General features: G+C 37.4%; 1 protein-coding gene across 5 annotated transcripts in view; it reads left to right on the forward strand.

Annotated features, from left to right (window-relative positions):
* Positions 1 to 17,403, forward strand: part of CDIN1 (CDAN1 interacting nuclease 1) — a 135,192-nt gene extending 117,789 nt beyond the window's left edge. For 3 of the 5 annotated variants that reach the window (XM_065635581.1, XM_065635576.1, XM_065635580.1), the window contains one exon: positions 7,705 to 10,632. In XM_065635581.1, coding sequence (XP_065491653.1) covers positions 7,705 to 7,840 — 136 coding nt within the window. In that variant the 3' untranslated portion in view covers positions 7,841 to 10,632. Of the gene's footprint in view, positions 1 to 7,704; positions 10,633 to 17,257 lie in introns of those variants that run through there. The other 2 variants (XM_065635579.1, XM_065635578.1) reach the window with 2 other exon arrangements.
* The last annotated feature ends 831 nt before the right edge of the window (positions 17,404 to 18,234 follow it).

Raw genomic sequence — 18,234 nt, forward strand, 5'->3', positions numbered from 1 at the left:
AATAGAAGCATAGCTTCAGTTATCTAGTCATCAAAGTGCACATTGCAGGATGGAAGGTATTGCTGCTTTGAGCAGAAATACATCAATGCACTTGTAGAGGTACAGTAAAACAATATTCTTCAATCGTAAAAGACAAATATGTAGATGCAACAGCTAATACAGAGTAGTAGATTATTTCCATCAGAAAAGAATTTATGACACTTCTGGGGAAAAAAAAGAAAAAGGTGTAGAAAGCTTTCTTATATTGTGCATTCAGATTGAGATTTGCTGGTTGAGCTTCTTTTGCTTAGTTATGCCCATCATCCAGGGTGCCTGAAGTCACTCTGCCCTGTATTGACATGGTTAAGTGATGTAAGATCCTTATATTTCAAGCAAACTTGGACCTGTCTGCAAATTACTAAATAAGGTACCTGGAACACTGCCTATTACCTCTTTTAGATAGATACTGGAACTAACTTCCCAGGCAGCTAAAATGCATTAGTTTCCAAAATGCACACCCAAGTGATGACCACTAAAACCAGAGACAACTTTGGCCATAATTTCCATGAAACGGTCAAGCAGTATAAGGATTAACGATTTCTTGTCTAAAATATTGGTGTGAGTACCATGTTAATTTTCAGTACCTCAGCCCAGTCCTGTAGTGCAGGCATAAGGGGCACCTTATAGTCTCTCTTTACAGCACAAAACCTTACGGTCGGATGTGCAAATTATTCACCTGATTTTGAAGATGGTAAGACTGAAAAAAAAAAAAGTTTTACATTAAGTACACACAGCCACTTTGAAAGATTAACATCTGGAATGCTCTTAATAAACAACAAAATAATACGTTTCAATAGAAGTTAAGACATGAACCAACAAAATTTGAGAAATTCAAAGTTCACTCAAGGCTCTCGTCTTACTGACAAGCTGCCTTGAGCCAGTATGTGTTTTCTTTCTCACTCACTGCATCAGTCTTCACTTAGAAAGCCTTGATCCTTGTAAATCAGTGAAACCTTAATGTTATTTAATCATAGCTTTCAAAAGTTAATTTCCATGAGAACTATATTTTAAAAAAACCCTAACTTGTCATTGAGGATTATAAAAATCCTTTATTTGCCTGGAGAACAGTACTCGGATCTGAATGAATAAGTGTAAGTGAATAATGTGTTTCGACAGTTTGTATATTAAAAATGTATTATGCAGCTAAAAGTTATATTGTATCTACAATATTCTAATGACAGTGACTTGCACAGTTTTTGGTGCATCTATTAATATGCGTTTAAAAATTGTGCTATGCAAAATTCTAAAATATTTTAAACAGTCTTTTATATCCACATAAATATCACTTGATTTGTTTCTGTTTCTCCAAATGCCAAAAGCAATTAAATCATATTATAAGCCTGATAAAACGCTGCTACTTGATTGATGCCTTAACAGTCTCATTGCAGAGATAAAAAGACAACTAGTATTAAATTTTTTTTAAAAAATCATTAAGGTGTAATCATATCTAAGAGAGGTGTGACTATAGAGACAGAGGCCTGATATTAGTTTTCATCCACCTTTTTTTCACCTGACAACTCCAACTTCCACGTCAACTGCATATATAATAACATCAATATCTGATATTCATGGAAGTGCCTACCTTTCTCAGCCCAAAAGAAATTCCCACTTTTGAGTCAAAACCTCCTTGGAAATGGGAGTCTCATACAATATTAATAGACTTTAATTTTTTCCCTTGTCTTCACTGAAAGTAAGATTTCCCCCAACTGCTGTGGTAACATCAAAGCTTAAAGCAGATTAGGTTTTACTTGCTTAATTTTACCTTAAGCAGCATAAACTGGATGCCTGGATCCTTGAGACATAATATGCTGCTAACTTCTGTGTGTGAGGCTTGATATAGTGCTTACTAGTTTCCTATTATCTTTAAAAGTATGTCATCAGAACTTTTTAAACTTTTTCTTGAGCCACATTTGCCAGCAAATGTGTTTTTCTGTAGTTGCTAGTGGAGGAAGACAATATTAAGTAGCTTAAGGGTGTTGGGCCCAAAAATATCGTAGCCTTCTGAGTTACAGGTTCAGAATCAGATTTTTAAAGCAAAAAGAAATCGTTCAGTTGCTTGATTTTACTAAGTATTGGATTTTTTTTTCTTTCTTTTGACCAGATTTGGTGAAGCCAAAGAAATAAGGTGCTGTGTAATGCCTTGAAGGCATCTTTTATTTAAATCAGCCTCTGTGTGTGTGTGTCACTGGCTCACAAAAGTGTGTAGAGGATTTTAAAAGTGACGTGGATAATAAACCCCACAGTTATCGTTAAATTGCATTCAGAGTTTTTAAAAGGCACTGTCTTTATGCACAAGTACCCTTATTTGAGTTTAAAACTCTATATAAATGAACAGTAGCAGAAATACTACCCTGTTCTAAACTATTCTGAACTAGGCTTCTAGTAGCTGTTTAAATGGAAAAATTTCTTGCTAATCAAAGTCAGTTTCTGAGCAGTGGCTATTAAACGTTTGCCAAGATATATAGCACTGTGTCATCAGCAGTAGTTAAGTGGTCTAGACATAAGGAAGTTGGCTGACTGATGCCAATTGACCTTACTTGAAAATGTGGTCGCAGTTGTTGCCTACTAGCCGGGCTCTGCCAATATCTAAATTCTCTCCACTGACACAAGTGAGACTTCTACAAGTACGCCAAAATAAAGTTGTGAGTCTCTAAACAGTAAACTTATTAGATATTATAGGGGGTTTTAATTATTATATCTTCAGGTTTTATTAGTACTACATAACAACTGTGATTCTCAGGAACCACATTAAATTGACTTAGAATGTAATAATATATTTGTGATTTTTTGTAATTTCATTTTCCCAGGAAATAAGTAGTGATGTGCAAGTGGTAATGCTCTAGTATTCTTGATAGTTAAAAAGAAAAACAAGGAAACGAAGTCAGATTTTTAGCGGACACTGTTGGTGATCTGAAGTTAAAAAGCGAGGGACCAGAATGCGGTCCTTCAAAGACACATTCAGATGTGACCTTCATAATTAAAACCACCATCCAGGTAGACTGTTATGCTTTTGTACAACATGAATACTGAGCTGAATCTGTTTGATAAAATATTTGCTTAAATACATGCACATTAGAAATAATAATTCATATGCCAGCATTTCATTATGAGAGTCTCTTGGAATTGAAATTATTTACATTATGCTGAGATGCATCTATAACAAATAGACTAAGAATAAATAAAGTGAACATTTATTTTAAAACAATTGCAAGATGTTTTACATTTCTGCTCAGTATCGAGCAGTGTGTTGAAAATGCATTTTTCATAAAACCACATGCAAGGCTTTTTGATGGTGAAAAAATCCACTCGTAACAGCCACATGTCTAGGCAAATCCTTAGAAGCCAGTACGGACCCCACACAGACATTCCAGAAGAAAAGACATAGTAGTTTCTCTTGAATTGAAGTAGAATATGTGTGAGCCTACTAGGCCACTTTGATAAATAAATAAGAGTCTTTTTTCTTTTCTAGCACAAAACTGGTTCAACCGGAGGGCAAATTAAACCCAGAGTCAGATTTTACTTAGGTTTTTTCTTTCTCTCTTTTTTTCTTAAGTGATCCCTTGGCTTATATGATGATACAATTTATTTTTTAAAAAAAGAAACATTTGGCTTTGAGTTATTTGAATTTTACCTTCCTGGCTTTTCAGCATATCTCTGTTAAACTCCTTTCCAAGAACAAAACCCGGCGTCCCATCACTATCAATATACAAATCTATACTCCTCTAACTGGGGGTTTTGTTTCAAAATTGGTGTCATTGAACCAGTACAAAAGTTCCTCTGAACACTCTTAAGTTAGAACAAAGCTGATTTTTTTAGAGTAGTATGATCAGACTTAAGTTTTGTTTCAAGCACTGTTGAGCCTGTAACTATATTTAACAATAATCAAACTTATATTTTATTTTTATACTCAAACTTATATCCATCATCTATCTCAAATCCTTCGGTTGATTCCTTGAATGACATCGTCTGCTGCCTTCAGTATTTAAGACTAAATTTAGTCTTCTGTGTCAAGCCTAAATTAGGCCAAAACTAATCCATGGGCTTTTGGCACTCTGGCCCCACACTGAAGTGCAGCTGGATTGGCTTTGGCTACCTTGTAGTCACAACTTCTAATGTTAAAACTAGACAATGACTAAACCAGGCTTTATATAATGGTAGCTACATGTTAATTTTTAACTAAACTGATGCAAGCTGTGTACAATTTTCACTTGCTGTATTTATTGTATTCTGAAGGAAGCTTGCATCTATATTTCCTGTTTATTCTATTTTTGCTGCATGGAATTAACCAAACCTTAGTTACTTGGATTTCTTTTCAGCTTTAAAAAGAACCTCCATATAAAAGTAAAGTTATAAAAGTAGTAGTTTCACTAGAATAGGTAAGGCTACAGTTCTGTATAACTTTTGAGCATTTTCCTTTGCACCTAAGCTTTTCAGGATAAGAACTAAAGATGGGAGGAAAAAATACAAGTTATGCACATTTTTAGGGATTTATATAATTTTTCTGAGAAATAACAAAATCCCTAAGAGTCCATAGTTTGTTACATTTTAAGCTCGATTTTTGTTTTAAGCTTAAACTTTCTTTTCCATATGAAATGGGATAGCCTGGCCTGTATTGCATACCATATCTATATAGTTTAAGAACCATTTGGTATATCCAAAGTTATTTTCTTCTCCTCAGTGCTACTAAATGAGTCCTCTTTCCACAGAAATACCGAGTAAGCATTCTGTCATTTTAGTTTATTCTCCTGTGTAAACCAGGCTTAGTCACTAACTTGTTGAATGTTATGATTGAGGCAGAAATAAATTTGTACCTTTATTTTGTAATTCACAGCATTGAATTTCATTCTTCATAGTGTCATATCTGTCCTTTGGAAGGAGTCAAATTAAAAAGGATAGTTCTCACTTCTAGGTTACACTTCCCTACCTCATCCCCTTACACAAAAAGGTTAAGTGTCTTTTCAGATTAAGGCAGCAGTAATTAACCAGTGGCATTGTTTGTGATTTGCCAACTCTGGGCGTTAATGAGAGAGAAATTAGCACTTAGCAGCAGGAGTTCCTGATAGTCAGTGGCAAATGCTTAATGTGCCAACAAGTTAATTTTGGTCGTAACTACTGCACTTAAGTGTTTTTAAACAGAAGTATGGTATGGTTTTTTATGTGATCATACATATGGGCTGTGTGATGTAGAGCTATAACAGAAGGAATGACACCATATAGTGGAAAAAAAGTGCAACCTAGGCAGCACAGGGCATATAGTTTTGCTATAATAACATAGTCAAAAGCATGATTGATGGATGTTTTCATGCTAAAGATGTACTTGCTCCTGCAATTAACACTATGCAGATGTTCTTGTATATAATTTTTATCATCAAATTTGGCATTTCTGAACATAATTTTTTAAGCACAAAGTATTCCTGAAAAATTGTGCTTGAGCTGTGATGATTTGCTAGAAAGACGTAAAATAGCCTTTTGAGGAGTCGAAATATTAATTTTATTAAAAATTACGATTTCAAAAAAATAGCAAACGACTTAAGCACAGTGCCCCATGTGTTTTTATGGTGGCTAGGGGATTCAGACTGGCACATGGAGCAAAACGAGCCCCGCAAAACTTGGGCTGAGCAGCTGCTCATTAGCATCGAGATTCTACCTGTCGCAAGCGCTCGTAATGAGTAGGTACTAGTGTACATTTCTTAGCTTCTGCCTTGCATAAAGTCGCCCATTAGAAATGTAACGTCTGCTCTCTATCTTCTGGGCGGTTGTGCTTTTAAAATAACTTTGGTTAGTAAATAAGCGCATCCCCACCCAATTACCCCTTTTCTGTGTTTGGTTGATGTGGGAACAGATACGCCGTGTGTGAAATAGGAGCAGGCCCGTCCTGTTTCTGCACATGGCTGCCTGTCAGGGAGGCAGGAGCCTCAGCCCTCGGCTTCACTCACCCTTTGCTCCTGGCTACTGCTGGGCCAGCTGGCCCCCGTGTTACAGAGGGGTCGTGCACAGCTTGGCCCCGCATGAACTTAAGCAAAGGAAAACGGAGAGAAGCCCTTAGAGACAGCAGAGGCTGAAGTTGTTGACCAGCCAGAGAAAATATAGAAATTGGGTGTAGGCAGCATCATCCTTCCGTATGAGCCACTTTTTGGTCTGTGCTTTATTCAATGCGAAACGTGTTTGAATACATTAGCCAGTATAGCTGCATTTGTCAGAGTTTTAACCTTTCCACTTTCAAATATCATTTTGCTGTTGCAAAAAGCACATTTGCAGCTATGCTGAGGGATAATTTATTTTGCCACTAAACTGCGGCCACTTCTAGGTGGAAGAGTAGTAGCCATAAACCAAAATGTTACAAGGCTATGCAGCAGTTTCGGGCACAAGACTACCGTGTCTAATAGAAACTGCAGGAGGAAGCCATAGGGGTTTCTTCTTCCTTTGATGCCTGTTCCATTACATAAGCACATCAAATAGAGTTTTCTCTCCCTTGTTGGAAAGAAACCACCCGAATGAAGCCAGTGTGGCACTACCCACAGGTCTGAGTGCTTATATTGTCTGCTAAATGGACATTTAGGTTACCGTGCATCCCCCCACCACATTTTTATTGTAATTAAACATTAACAAAAATTGCCTACCATATTGGTTGAGTCCTGAGCACGGTTCTGCATGTAAACCATTACATGACATTCTATTGAACTTTTTCTTGTACAGACGGTATCTAACAGCTCATCCTGCGCTGTTGTTTTTGGCAAGTTCGCTACAGCATATAATAAATCAAGGAAAGAAAAAGCTTTTTGGCCTAATGTTGTACAGACTGCTGTAATGTTAGACTACAGAAAGCAGTTCTGTTTTTAGACATCCTTTTACTAACCCAACATTCATAATTTATGATTTCACTGTAAAATTCCTGCAACACTACACCAAAAGTAGTGCTGCCCTTTAATTAAGTGCTCTCAGTAGGAAAAACGTGAAGCTGATGTGCAAAACATATCGCAGTACACAGTGATTGATAGTGATTACTTCTTTATGAACCCAGCCTGAAGGTCTGAACTTCCTGATGGGTAAAATAGTCCATGGGGCTACTTCCTGAGATTGCCTGGTGGGGATCAGGCAGAGTTAGCAATATCTGAGGAATTCCTGAGGCACATTTCAGAGACATCGCAGCAGAAGCTTTCTTTCTGACTTGTCCTTTACGTTAATATTTACCTGAATAATAGCACATTGTAGAAATTATATTTTAAGGATTTATTGTTATCTTCTTGGTATTCTAATTTGCATGAACCTGGACTTGGATAAGCGCCTGTATTTGTAATGCTTGCACATCCAAACCTGAGAAAGCAGAGTGCAGGGCAAGAGAGACTTCTGTATGTATCAGAATTACTTAATGTTATTTAATATTTAAGACATACATCTTTTATTACTAACACGTGCAAAGTATTCAAAGGAAAAAGAAAACTGATGTGGACTTTTTGAGTCTCTAAATAGCATTTTTGTTGATGGAATCAGGAATGATGACATATATCAATTCAACATTGATTAAAATTTGAAAACTAAGTGGAGGTCCAACACTCCAATTTTGCAGTGAATTTAACAGATTTACTAGTTTTGGAATTGCAGAGGTGGGGAATTAAAGTTCGCCTAGCACAGTCACGTGAGTTCATTTTCCTTTTTCCTTGATAGATTTGGCCCTGGATTAGTCATCTACTGGTATGGATTTATTGAAGAGCTGGACTGCCATCGCGAACGTGGTATCCTGCTAAAAGACTGCTTTCCTACTGACATTGTGACTCTGCGACACAGCATGGCTCAGTGCTGATGCTGGGAGGAAGAGGTAAATCCGGAAGCAATTTTACTTTCCTGCGGTGTAAACTAATGGCAGCATCTGCCCTGAACTTCAGCTGAACTCCTGCCGCCCGCCCTCACGCTACTGCCTCTTTACACAAACATATCAAGAGTTTCTGTTTTGCTTCAGACCTCTGTTGTGATCAGCCAAAAAAGACAGACACAACCCACTCATTATCAGCATTTCTGTCTCTGTCAAACAGCTAGTTTCTAGATGCTCATAATCTTTCTTCCTTCCGGATGGCTTCTTCTAGCGTTCTAAACAAAGACAAAAATGCAGAGGCTGAAAGGTGCAGCTTTTGGTTCTTACGCCTGTTACAGAGTCACCTTTAAACATAAGGGGCTTTTTTATGGTTTCACTCACAGGTTTATTCAATGCTGGCGATCTGACTGAAACACCTACACTGATGTGGAAAATCAGTAGAGACTCTTGTTCTGGGGCTTAAAACAATATAATGCATAGTTCATAAAGCCCTAGTGGTAAGACAGGATCATGTAAGTTCTGACTGTTACAGTAAATAGCTAGATTTTGAGAGAATAATTGGTATATGTGTTTCATCACTCTCTGATTGCTAAAATCAACAGTGGAATCCCAAGTTAACAATTAAAAAATAATCTAAGTTAGAGGACGTTTTTGGGGGGTGGGAAAGTGAAGAGCAAGGATTTATTTTATGTATATGAGCCTGTGAAATTTGGGAGTAGTTCTGTGAGCTTTTCAAAAAGTAGTTTAATGACTCAAAAATAACTTGTGTTTTGTCTTTTCCTCCCTACCCCCTGGGGAATCTATACCTAGGAATTTTTCTGTTGACTGGCTTTAAGGAAGGAATCTGTCTTGACCCCTGTAGGTACCGTAACATGCCATTTTCTGGCATACTGAAGTCCAAAAGAACAATGTGTGTGAGCTCTCTATGTGGGTTACTTCTGAGGAAGATTACCATCTTGCTGCTCAAGAAGGGGAGTTAAAAAAAAAAAAGAAGATAAAACAGTGCTACATACTGGATCAGTTCCACAGGACAAATAAAGCACACAAATGGGCATAAGTTTCCTGTGTACTTATGTGTTCTTGTCAGAGCATTGTTTTTCTCTTGTTGGAACCACCGAGATCAGAGGTACATTGAGGTGGGTGTTCATCCTCCTTGAAGTTTTGAGGAGTTCGATCTCATTCTACTTCCATCCTCATCGCCACTCAGAGGGACAGTACTGGTCCTCAGGTTTGTGCTCTGAGTTAGAAGTTTCTTTATGATAGCAGTTCATTGGGCTTGACACTCATTAATACTCTTCTTTGCTAACTGGCTTTTGAGAGAGGACAAAATATTTTTAGAAGTCAGTGAGAGTTTTGCATGTGTGCTCACCATTTTCAGATTTTCAGAGAAGTTAAGCAGAGGTACAGATTCTGTTGTAGAATTAAAGGTGTGGCAACAGTCTCCCTAAAGCACAAGTTGATAACTTCTTCCATAAGGAAAGGGTCTTTAAAACATCACGGTGCATATTCATCATCTTTTTTTAGCTGAGGTGATACTTTGTGTGCCTGTATGGTTTCAAAAATCACATGCAGACATTTTACACTCTTGCCTTGAGTTAAAAGAAGGGTATTAATCCTATTCCCTTTTTTTCAGCTATGGTTTTCAGATGTATACACAGTGTTTTTATTTAGAATTTTTAGTTCTGGCTTTAACACTTTTTTTTAAGTTTCAGCCAGGAGTTTGTCATTCTGACTAACCTTTAAATTTTCAGGAAAAAATATCTTTAATCGTCCTGGTACTCTGTCCCTTCCTGCAGAGCTAAGCTAGTATAGCTCCACTACAGTGAGTTATTGTTGCACAGAGATTATTTTCTTGGGTTTGAGTGTGTTACAGTGGAAAGATTTATTTTCAAAAAAATATTCAAACACCTTTAACTCATTTATGTTCAACTATTGTGCTTAGCTTATTTTACCTGACCAGCTTTAAGGATCTGTCCATAAAGATACACAGAAGCAATCTGTGAAGTGTACCTGCCTGATGCTACACAGAAGCTGCGTTTAGGGTGTTGCTGCCCCTGGGACTTTTAACTGTGATCTAGGTTAGTGGAATGTGTAAAATCAAGAAGAAAATAAAAAAATAAGAAATAACTGAATGTTATTGTAGTACAAAATTCAGAAGTAATGGTTGTCTGAGTGAAATAGGTTTTAAGGGCAAACTGAATTTGTTTTAGCTAGTGCATATGCTTTCTGTTGTATGAAATCATTTAAATCAGCTTTTACATGATGCACTAATGCTGTTTTTTCTTTTTGAATAAATTAAATTTATCTGCACAGATGTTGAAAATTCTGCTCAATCTCCATCAAAGCCTTGCTTTATTTGTTTTTACATTAAACAAATTTATGTGGGGACACATAGATAAATCAGGTTAGGTTTGTATTTGTTTATTTATTCCTCTACCTAATGCTGTGACATAACAGGTTGGAAAGCAGTACAGCTGTCTTTAATCAAAGCTTTGACCTCATCTTTATGTATTGGCCCCTTTAAGAATCTGTGTGTTAGGACAAAATAAGCCACAAAAGTGTACATGCTGTACTAATTTCATTACATGTGATCGAAAAAGCTTTGCCACTACGAAAATTACAGTGTCACTATTTTAAATGCTGAAAGCAGAACATTAAAAAAATTAAGCCTTTGTTATTCCTACTTATATCTTGCAAAAAACCCTCATTTTTCTATTTTCTCTGTTTATCATATGTAAACATCAACTTTAATATTAAAGAGGAGAGACTACTGTTTGCTTGTGCGTTGTTTGTTGTTGTGGTTTTTTTTTTTCTTAAACAATGCTGCAGTTATTAGAACCTTAACATTAAAGCCAAATCCAGTTTTATGGAGTATTCTGTAAGAGTGTGCTAATGAATTATGCCAAGCCAGAAAACAGAAGTGTGCATAAAACTGAATGATGTTCTCGCTGGCATATATAGACTTGCCAAGCATCTGCTCTTACAAGCACTGTAATAAGGCCTGTTCTGAGCTTTAGGAATTCATGTAATTTTGTTGAACAGGGATGTAAAACTTCCTCGTATAGGAGGAACAGCACAGTGGTGGGTCACACTCTGGTACAAAAAAAGAAAAAATTTTACCATTCCTGTATTCTGGGGACTCATTATTACTATGACTTTAATAATCTTTCCCTAAAGCTAGCTCAGAGTAGAATAAAATTTCTGCTCTAAAGCTGAAGAAAAAAGACCAAATGTCTTACTGTGCTTACCTCATTACTATTTTATCACATTAGTATAATAGTACTCATAGATCATGAATAATTTTCATCCTATTTTGTTATATTCACTCATTCAAAAAGTCATTCCTTCCTGATACTTTTGGATTTCTCTACCATATAGACTACTACAGAAGACTACTCATGGCTCTTTCCATTTGCCTTTATGTCCTCCCCTTTTAATTTTTTTAACCATTTCTCATTTATTCAGTATTCTCCCATTTGCCCTTGTTTCCCCTTTGAAAATTCTGTCCTATGTTTTCTACTGCCTGCTTCTGTTTCTGATGCTACATCTGAAGAGTGCTGTGTCCAGTTCTGTATGCATTTGGGCTGTCCCACCGTCTTCAGCAATTTTGCTTTTACTCTAATTTAAATAGCAGCTTCAGGTACCAGGCAGACTGTCCCCAAATTTCCACACTGCCTTGTAACGCTTAAGCGTTGCGGTGCTCTTCTTCATTCTCTTGGTTTGAAACATAGGTCATTTCTGCAGGCTGGAAATGTTGACAGAGCAGAGCTCTAGCACAGTGTAATCACTCCTGTAGAGTTGTACAAAGGACTAAGAGTGCATCTGTGCTACTAGACAAGAGGCATTGCCAGTGTTAGGAATTTAGCCGTTGCAGCCGTCTCTTCCGTTAAGGAGACTTACTGCCTGCAAGTTCATGCCTTGCGTGTGCAGCACTTCTGCAAGGTCTTTGAAGTCAAAGGTTTAGCCTTCTTCCTGTGCCAAAATCTACGTGACTTGGAAGGGAAGAGATGGCTATAGCTCCCCATTTTCAAACCACAGTCATTCTGGCAAAACCTCGTGCATCCTACAGGTTATTATTTACCAGAGCTGATTATGACTCCGCACGAGTGAACAAAAGGTACGCAAAATTGCACTCAGTTCTTCCTTTACTTCAGCAGAAGTAGTCTCGCTATTTAGACAAGTTCTGAAGGGAGCTTCTGCAGTTAGATGGTGAATATTGAGCAAGAATAACAGTTGTTTGAAACATGCATTTGTTATTTTTGAGAATGAGATTATAAGTATGTTAAGACAAATTCTATTCAAGTATTAATTTAACATTATGGAATGAAATAGGAGGTTGCCTAAAAAAAAAAAAAAATCCTCCTATCATGTTATTCTAAGTCACGAAGGGCCATTTGTTGTGGATTTGTAGGTTATTCATAAATAACCATTTTATTACGTCGACAAAAGAAGAAAGCTCAAGGGCTTGCTCTTTACAGTGGTGTGATAGGAACCTAAAGTGTGCCTGCTGAAAAATGAACTGGCTAACAATGGGAGCTTGGCAGCAACTTCACCATTTATAGAAAAACCGTCTATCTAGTACGATCTGTATAAAATAGACCTCGCTTAGGTTAGGGAAAGGTCACAAGTTACACAAAGTTTGGATAGTCTAAATGCGTTACTCAAAACTAACTCTCCTGTGTATAGTAAATATTATTTGAACCGGTATTATTAAGAACATGCCAGGATTCAAAAGATTAAATAAGGAAGATGTAATTATGAACTAAATAATAAACAGAGCAGTTTTAGTTCCCCTTGTGTTTTTCACTTTCCTGCTATTGTTTCATATACGGCTGTTATACAAAGAGCAGCTTAGGTCAGCTACTATAAATTGTGGGGTTTGTACAATGGTAATCTACCAAAATTATTTCAGAGCTGGATCAAAGAGCTTCAAAAGACTTTTTGAAAACTTTACCGCATGATAAAAAGACTTCATTTTGATGCCCTGTTTTTATAAGAATTCTTGATCTGGAGTTGCATCTTACAGTATTCAGCTGCTTGTGTTAATATTACGTTATTGGATCACAGGAGATTAGCATAATTTATTTGCAGCCTCAAGTAAGTGTGAAATGTTTATATTAAAAAAAACCCTCTCTTTTTAATACGTTACCTGGTACATTTTTCAGGCTAGGTTTTTAAGGTGATCTAAGTGAAAAGATGTTTGGTTGGGGTTTTTTTAAGAAAACTAGCAAGTGAAATTTTATCTTCTTCTTATTCTTTATCTTCTTATTTTATCTTCCCTTTACAAACATACAAACCGTATTCTCAATGATCACCATCATTCACCATAATGACAATAATTCTGCTTAGTAGCTTTTAGCTGGTGTCGTGTCCCTCTGTAAGATGTTCTCCTGCCCTCGCTGCTGGACAGGCTTTCGCCTCATCTGAACAACCCTGTGTCACCTGCACAGATCCATAGATGTGGCACCACGATGTCAAAACAAAATGAAATGTCGATGCAAGTGTACGGAGACAAAGTAACAGTATCGAAACCATGTCAGTGTACATCTACAGAGACCACGTTACTCTGTCAGGGTGATTTTAGGAAGATCACTTTGAAATGTTAAAATGAAATGAAACTAAGTCAATTAGGTAATAACAATTGAGGTTCAGGGATTAATTGAGGGCCTAAGGTGAAGCCAGTGACCATTAACCCCAGCTAGTTATTAATTCTCAGCGAAATATCCTTGGCTAAGGTTATTCTCATTATTAGAGAGTTTGGAGGTTTTTTCCCTATATTGTGTAAATGCTTTTTGCTGTTGCTTCTAACAGTGATACAACAAAGTGCAGTGTTGAGGAGCAGTGTAAGCCATGTCAGTGCCAATTTAAAAGTGAATCCCCCTAATACCAGGCAAACACTTTTTAATAGACGTTTAACAGATTTGTCTTGCTGTCCAGCTGACTGTCTATAAGTAGACAGATTTACTATAATGTATTTACCTCTGAGAACTCGCTGAGCTAAAATAATACAAACACAGAGAAGTATTCATTCACACAGCAACTACTATTTGCATGGCCCAAGTATTTATCATTAATATAAAGCAAATATATTAAATGGTCAAACTATAACAGTATCAAATAATTATTTTTGAAAATGCCTAAACAAGCATGTCTTTATGCAAATTCAGGTTTCCAAAGTATACGACTGTAGCATTAAGACACAAACATGCAATAAATATAATTTAACGCCCTCAATGACAGATTCTTGCCAGGATTGATGCTGCTTTGGTCCTAATGTGCTATACAAACACATACGAAGTCTTCCTGGGTCTGTGTCCTAAAGAGAGATGACATAGGAGACTAGGTCAAAATAATACAATTGGGTTTATATATTTATTTACTTATTTATTTATATAAATACATGTACATTTACATATAAATACATATATAAAATATACACATATAATTATTTTTGCTATTAATAAATACCAGCTACCCTTTCTATTTATAGAAGTTCCTGTTACTTGTTTGCTCTTTATAGGTGTATTGCTAAAGGTCTTCAGGAAAGGGCACTAACTCAACACTTATCGCTGTCGTATAGGATGGTTTCCCATGTTTAAGTGTTGATGAAAGCACAGAGACATTTCTGCAAACTGACAAGTGACAGTGATGCTGAGAGAGCGTGACACAGAGGAGGGGATGAGCTGCACCTGGAGGCAGCCAGGCCCGGCTCTGCTGAGAGCCAGCAGGTTTTAGAGCTTGAACTGGACATTTCAGGGCTTCCGTCTCCAACATGACGCTGCACAGACATGGTCTCACCTCACAAAGTGCCTCAGGTGCTAAGACCGTCTCTGAAAGCACTTTGAAAATCCCAGTAGAAGAGTACTGTGGAAATGCAAGCTTTACTACCAGAAAACATTTTCCATTTCAAATGGATATATTTGATTTCTTTTTTCCATAATGAGCATTCACACCACACTCGGTTTTGTGTTCTGTCTCAGCATGATAGCTCCATAATGAGTGGAAAAACATAAAAATTAGTTTAATCGGTTTGTTTCCATACATGCTCTAAGCAGCCTTATTTCAATGTGTTTGGCATTGCATTACATACAAATTATGAAATATGTTTAAAAAAATGGTCAGGCTACATATCATGAAAAAGAAGTATAGGTGCAGCTGGGTCTCAAGAAATACAGTTTCATCCTTCCTCTGAGGCAAGAATGTCTATACAGATCAGCTTAAATGTCTGTCTAATCTAATCTTAAAAAAACTCCAGCGATGAAGATGCTTAGAAAGATTATGGGAATTCATTCCACTACCCATCTTTTTTAGTTAGAAAGATTTTCCAATGCCTTACCTAAATCTTTTTTTGCTATAATAAGCCTGTTACGTCTCATCCAATTATAAGTGAATATGGATAATAAATCCGGAGGCTGCCTTCTTTTTCTGACCTTTTCCATATCTGAATATTGTTTTCTCAACTAAACACCACAAACTCTTCCAGCATTTTTGTAGAAAGTTTTGAATTCTATGATCATGTTTGTTACTTCACACTTGTCTCTTCCAGTGTGCATATGTTATTTTGTTCTAGTTTTAGAAACACACAGTATCTTATGTACAAGATTGTTGCAAAAACATTTGCTCAATAGCAAGTTGGCGGCTTTTGTTTCGTCTGGGGCCATTTATAGTGCCCATATCCAGATTCATCCCAAGTTCATTTTTTCATCCTATTATTCTTTTCCTTCTTGCACATACTAGTTGCTAGTGCATTTTTAGAGTTTTAACTTGCCGACTTCAAACTACTTCTGTGATCTGCTGAGTTTAGTTTGAATTCTAATATCACCCTTTGGAAATACTTAAATACTTGATGTGATTCACGAAGTTTTGTACATGTTTCAAGTCTATTACATGGAAGAGTGTGGTGGTTAGCTGTCACTAGTAAAATATAACATTGATGGGATATATCCATCATTGAATATCCTCATAAAACTAACACCAGTCTTCATAGTCAGACATGTGGCTTACAGCTCAGTTTGTGAAATAAACATTTACTTAAACGAGCATGCAGCAGCAGGTTCTTTTGCTTAGGTGTACATTTGCCATGAAGGTCCAAACTCTCAGTTCCCAGAGTTGGGTTGATTATCTCAACAATTCTGTTATCACTAGCCCAATTACTCAGCTGTACAGATGAGCTCACCCTGACTTGCCAAAACATCGGAGGCTCCAGTCGAAACAAGTTTTTCTGTGCCTTCATTTCACCCCAGCATTTCTGTAAGGTTTGCTGTAGGCAACCAGAGAGAGTAAGGCTTGTATGAGTTGTTTGTGCTTCAGCAACCCACGGTCCCTGGAAACCCAGCAACAGTTTCTGGCATGACAGCAGATGTGTCATAGGAATGCGAGATAAGTGTCATAGATTTACCATGTTGTACTTGGCTTGAGACAATCCTGTCCATTAATGCTATGCGTGACTGGTTTATGCTTCTTGACCAGAGATAGATAACTTACTCAAAGCTAATACTAACTACAGACTAAGAAGAGAGCCAACTATCCAACATTTGAACAACGGGGATTTTTAAATATGTCCCAGATGAGATACCACTTAGCTGGAAAAGTAACATTGAAGAGTCTGTCTAGAGGAAAGATATCACTTGTTGCAGTTAGCCTTTAGTGTGTAATTTGCAGTCCCCCCCTTCCCATTTTACAAGTTGCACACCTCTTTCCTTCATTCTTCAGTTACTCAGGTACAAGAACCTAACACCAGTAAGAGCCCTGTCATGAAGGCTCAGAAAGCAGATTCGGTTGGATTTTTCTCATACTTCCTCGCCTCTGCCCCAGATGTGCAAGGGGCTGTGAGTCTGCTTCTGGTTTCTGTGTCACTAGGTTAGATCAGAGACAGGGACCTGCTGACAGCTGCGTTCAGCAGCGTCATGCTGATGGCTGAGCATTTACCCTGTCAGTCTTGCATACAGACTGTATTTTGTTCAGCCTTATTGCTCTTCTGCTGAGGTCTCATCAAATTTACAACCTAGGTTTTCCAAAGTAGGGAAGGTAATAAGGTCTCATCCCTACTTTCTGGGACATCCTCTTTAAAACTTGTAGTGACTTTTACTAATAAGGACACAGGGTGTCCATTCTGCAGCTGCATGTGCTGTGGCACAAGGATGGCAAGTGCCAGGAGAGTGAGCATCAAGTAGAAAAACAAGTTCTTGTGCTTAAACAATGAGTTCAGAATTTCTTCACATTTCCCAGTGCTCTTTCACTAATAAAACTGCTTCTTGCTTGCTCTATAGGCTTTTTTCCCTCAATTTTTTTTCGTGTGTTAATAACACACTTCAGGTCTAATTCTGTTTTCCTAAAAAAAATGTTATACTATGCTTCTTGTTACCTTTCCTAGATTCTTCCCAACTACACTGTTTATTTCTCTTTCAGAATCACGTACCTAGTCCAAAGCTCTGCTTGCTTCATGAAGAGAAACAAAAGCTTCTGTCTCTCATGTGCCAAAGTTGTAGCTTAGTGGCTGCTTCTGAAGAGAGGCAACCTGCAACCTGAAGGACAACAGATGGAAACCTCACTGCCACCAGAGACTGAGATGGCAGCGGCACTTTGCCCAGTCCTGGCTTGCAAAACCCTCTCAAGAAGCCACCACATTGCTGGGTCAGCACATGGGTATCCTGTTACCCAGAGAAGGGAACAAGGTTCCTTCTGCTATGTTGCATTCAGTAAAAGGTGGTGTCTTTTAAGTCAAAAACAAAATGATAGCATACTCTGCTAATTGTATCTAGAATACTTGCTTTTCGTGTTTGTTTCCGGTTTCACTAATGCAGTTTTCCATTATTCTTTCGTTGATGCAGTTTTCAGTGTTTTCTCTCATCTGATTCACTTTGTTAAATCTCTCCTGTTCTCTTTCCGTGTGTTCTTAGTCTAGGATAAAAAAAAAAAAAAGGAAAATGAAAGGTGTTCTTAGAGTCATAGAAGTCAGCATGCTTACAACAGCGACACCTTAAAACTCGGACGTACACAAGTTGTGTTTTTAACTCTGTTAGCCAGTCAAAGGCATTGCTGTGCTTCCCACTGATCCACTTACAATGTTAAAAACAGGACTTCCTCTGTCTATTTAGCCCTTGGATGGCAAGCCCGTAAGTGATGGCTTCCTGGTTTTATAAATACTAACAGCTAAACAGCAAGGCATTTTCTGATTTCTTTGCTTCATATTTCCTTCAAAGATATCAAAAAGTATTTTCCTGAATTCTTTGGCGAGGCGTATCTGATGTGAATCAGGAGCAGAAGAAAACAAAGGAAAGGGCCCGTCCTAAGGATGAAATCCTAGGTTTGGATCCAAGCTTTGACAGCCCAGTGAAAGAAGAACCAAACTGTAACTATTTCAATAGATTTAGTTGGTTTTAACA

Source organism: Caloenas nicobarica, chromosome 5 (assembly GCF_036013445.1).
Source record: "Caloenas nicobarica isolate bCalNic1 chromosome 5, bCalNic1.hap1, whole genome shotgun sequence".
Classification (NCBI taxonomy): domain Eukaryota; kingdom Metazoa; phylum Chordata; class Aves; order Columbiformes; family Columbidae; genus Caloenas; species Caloenas nicobarica.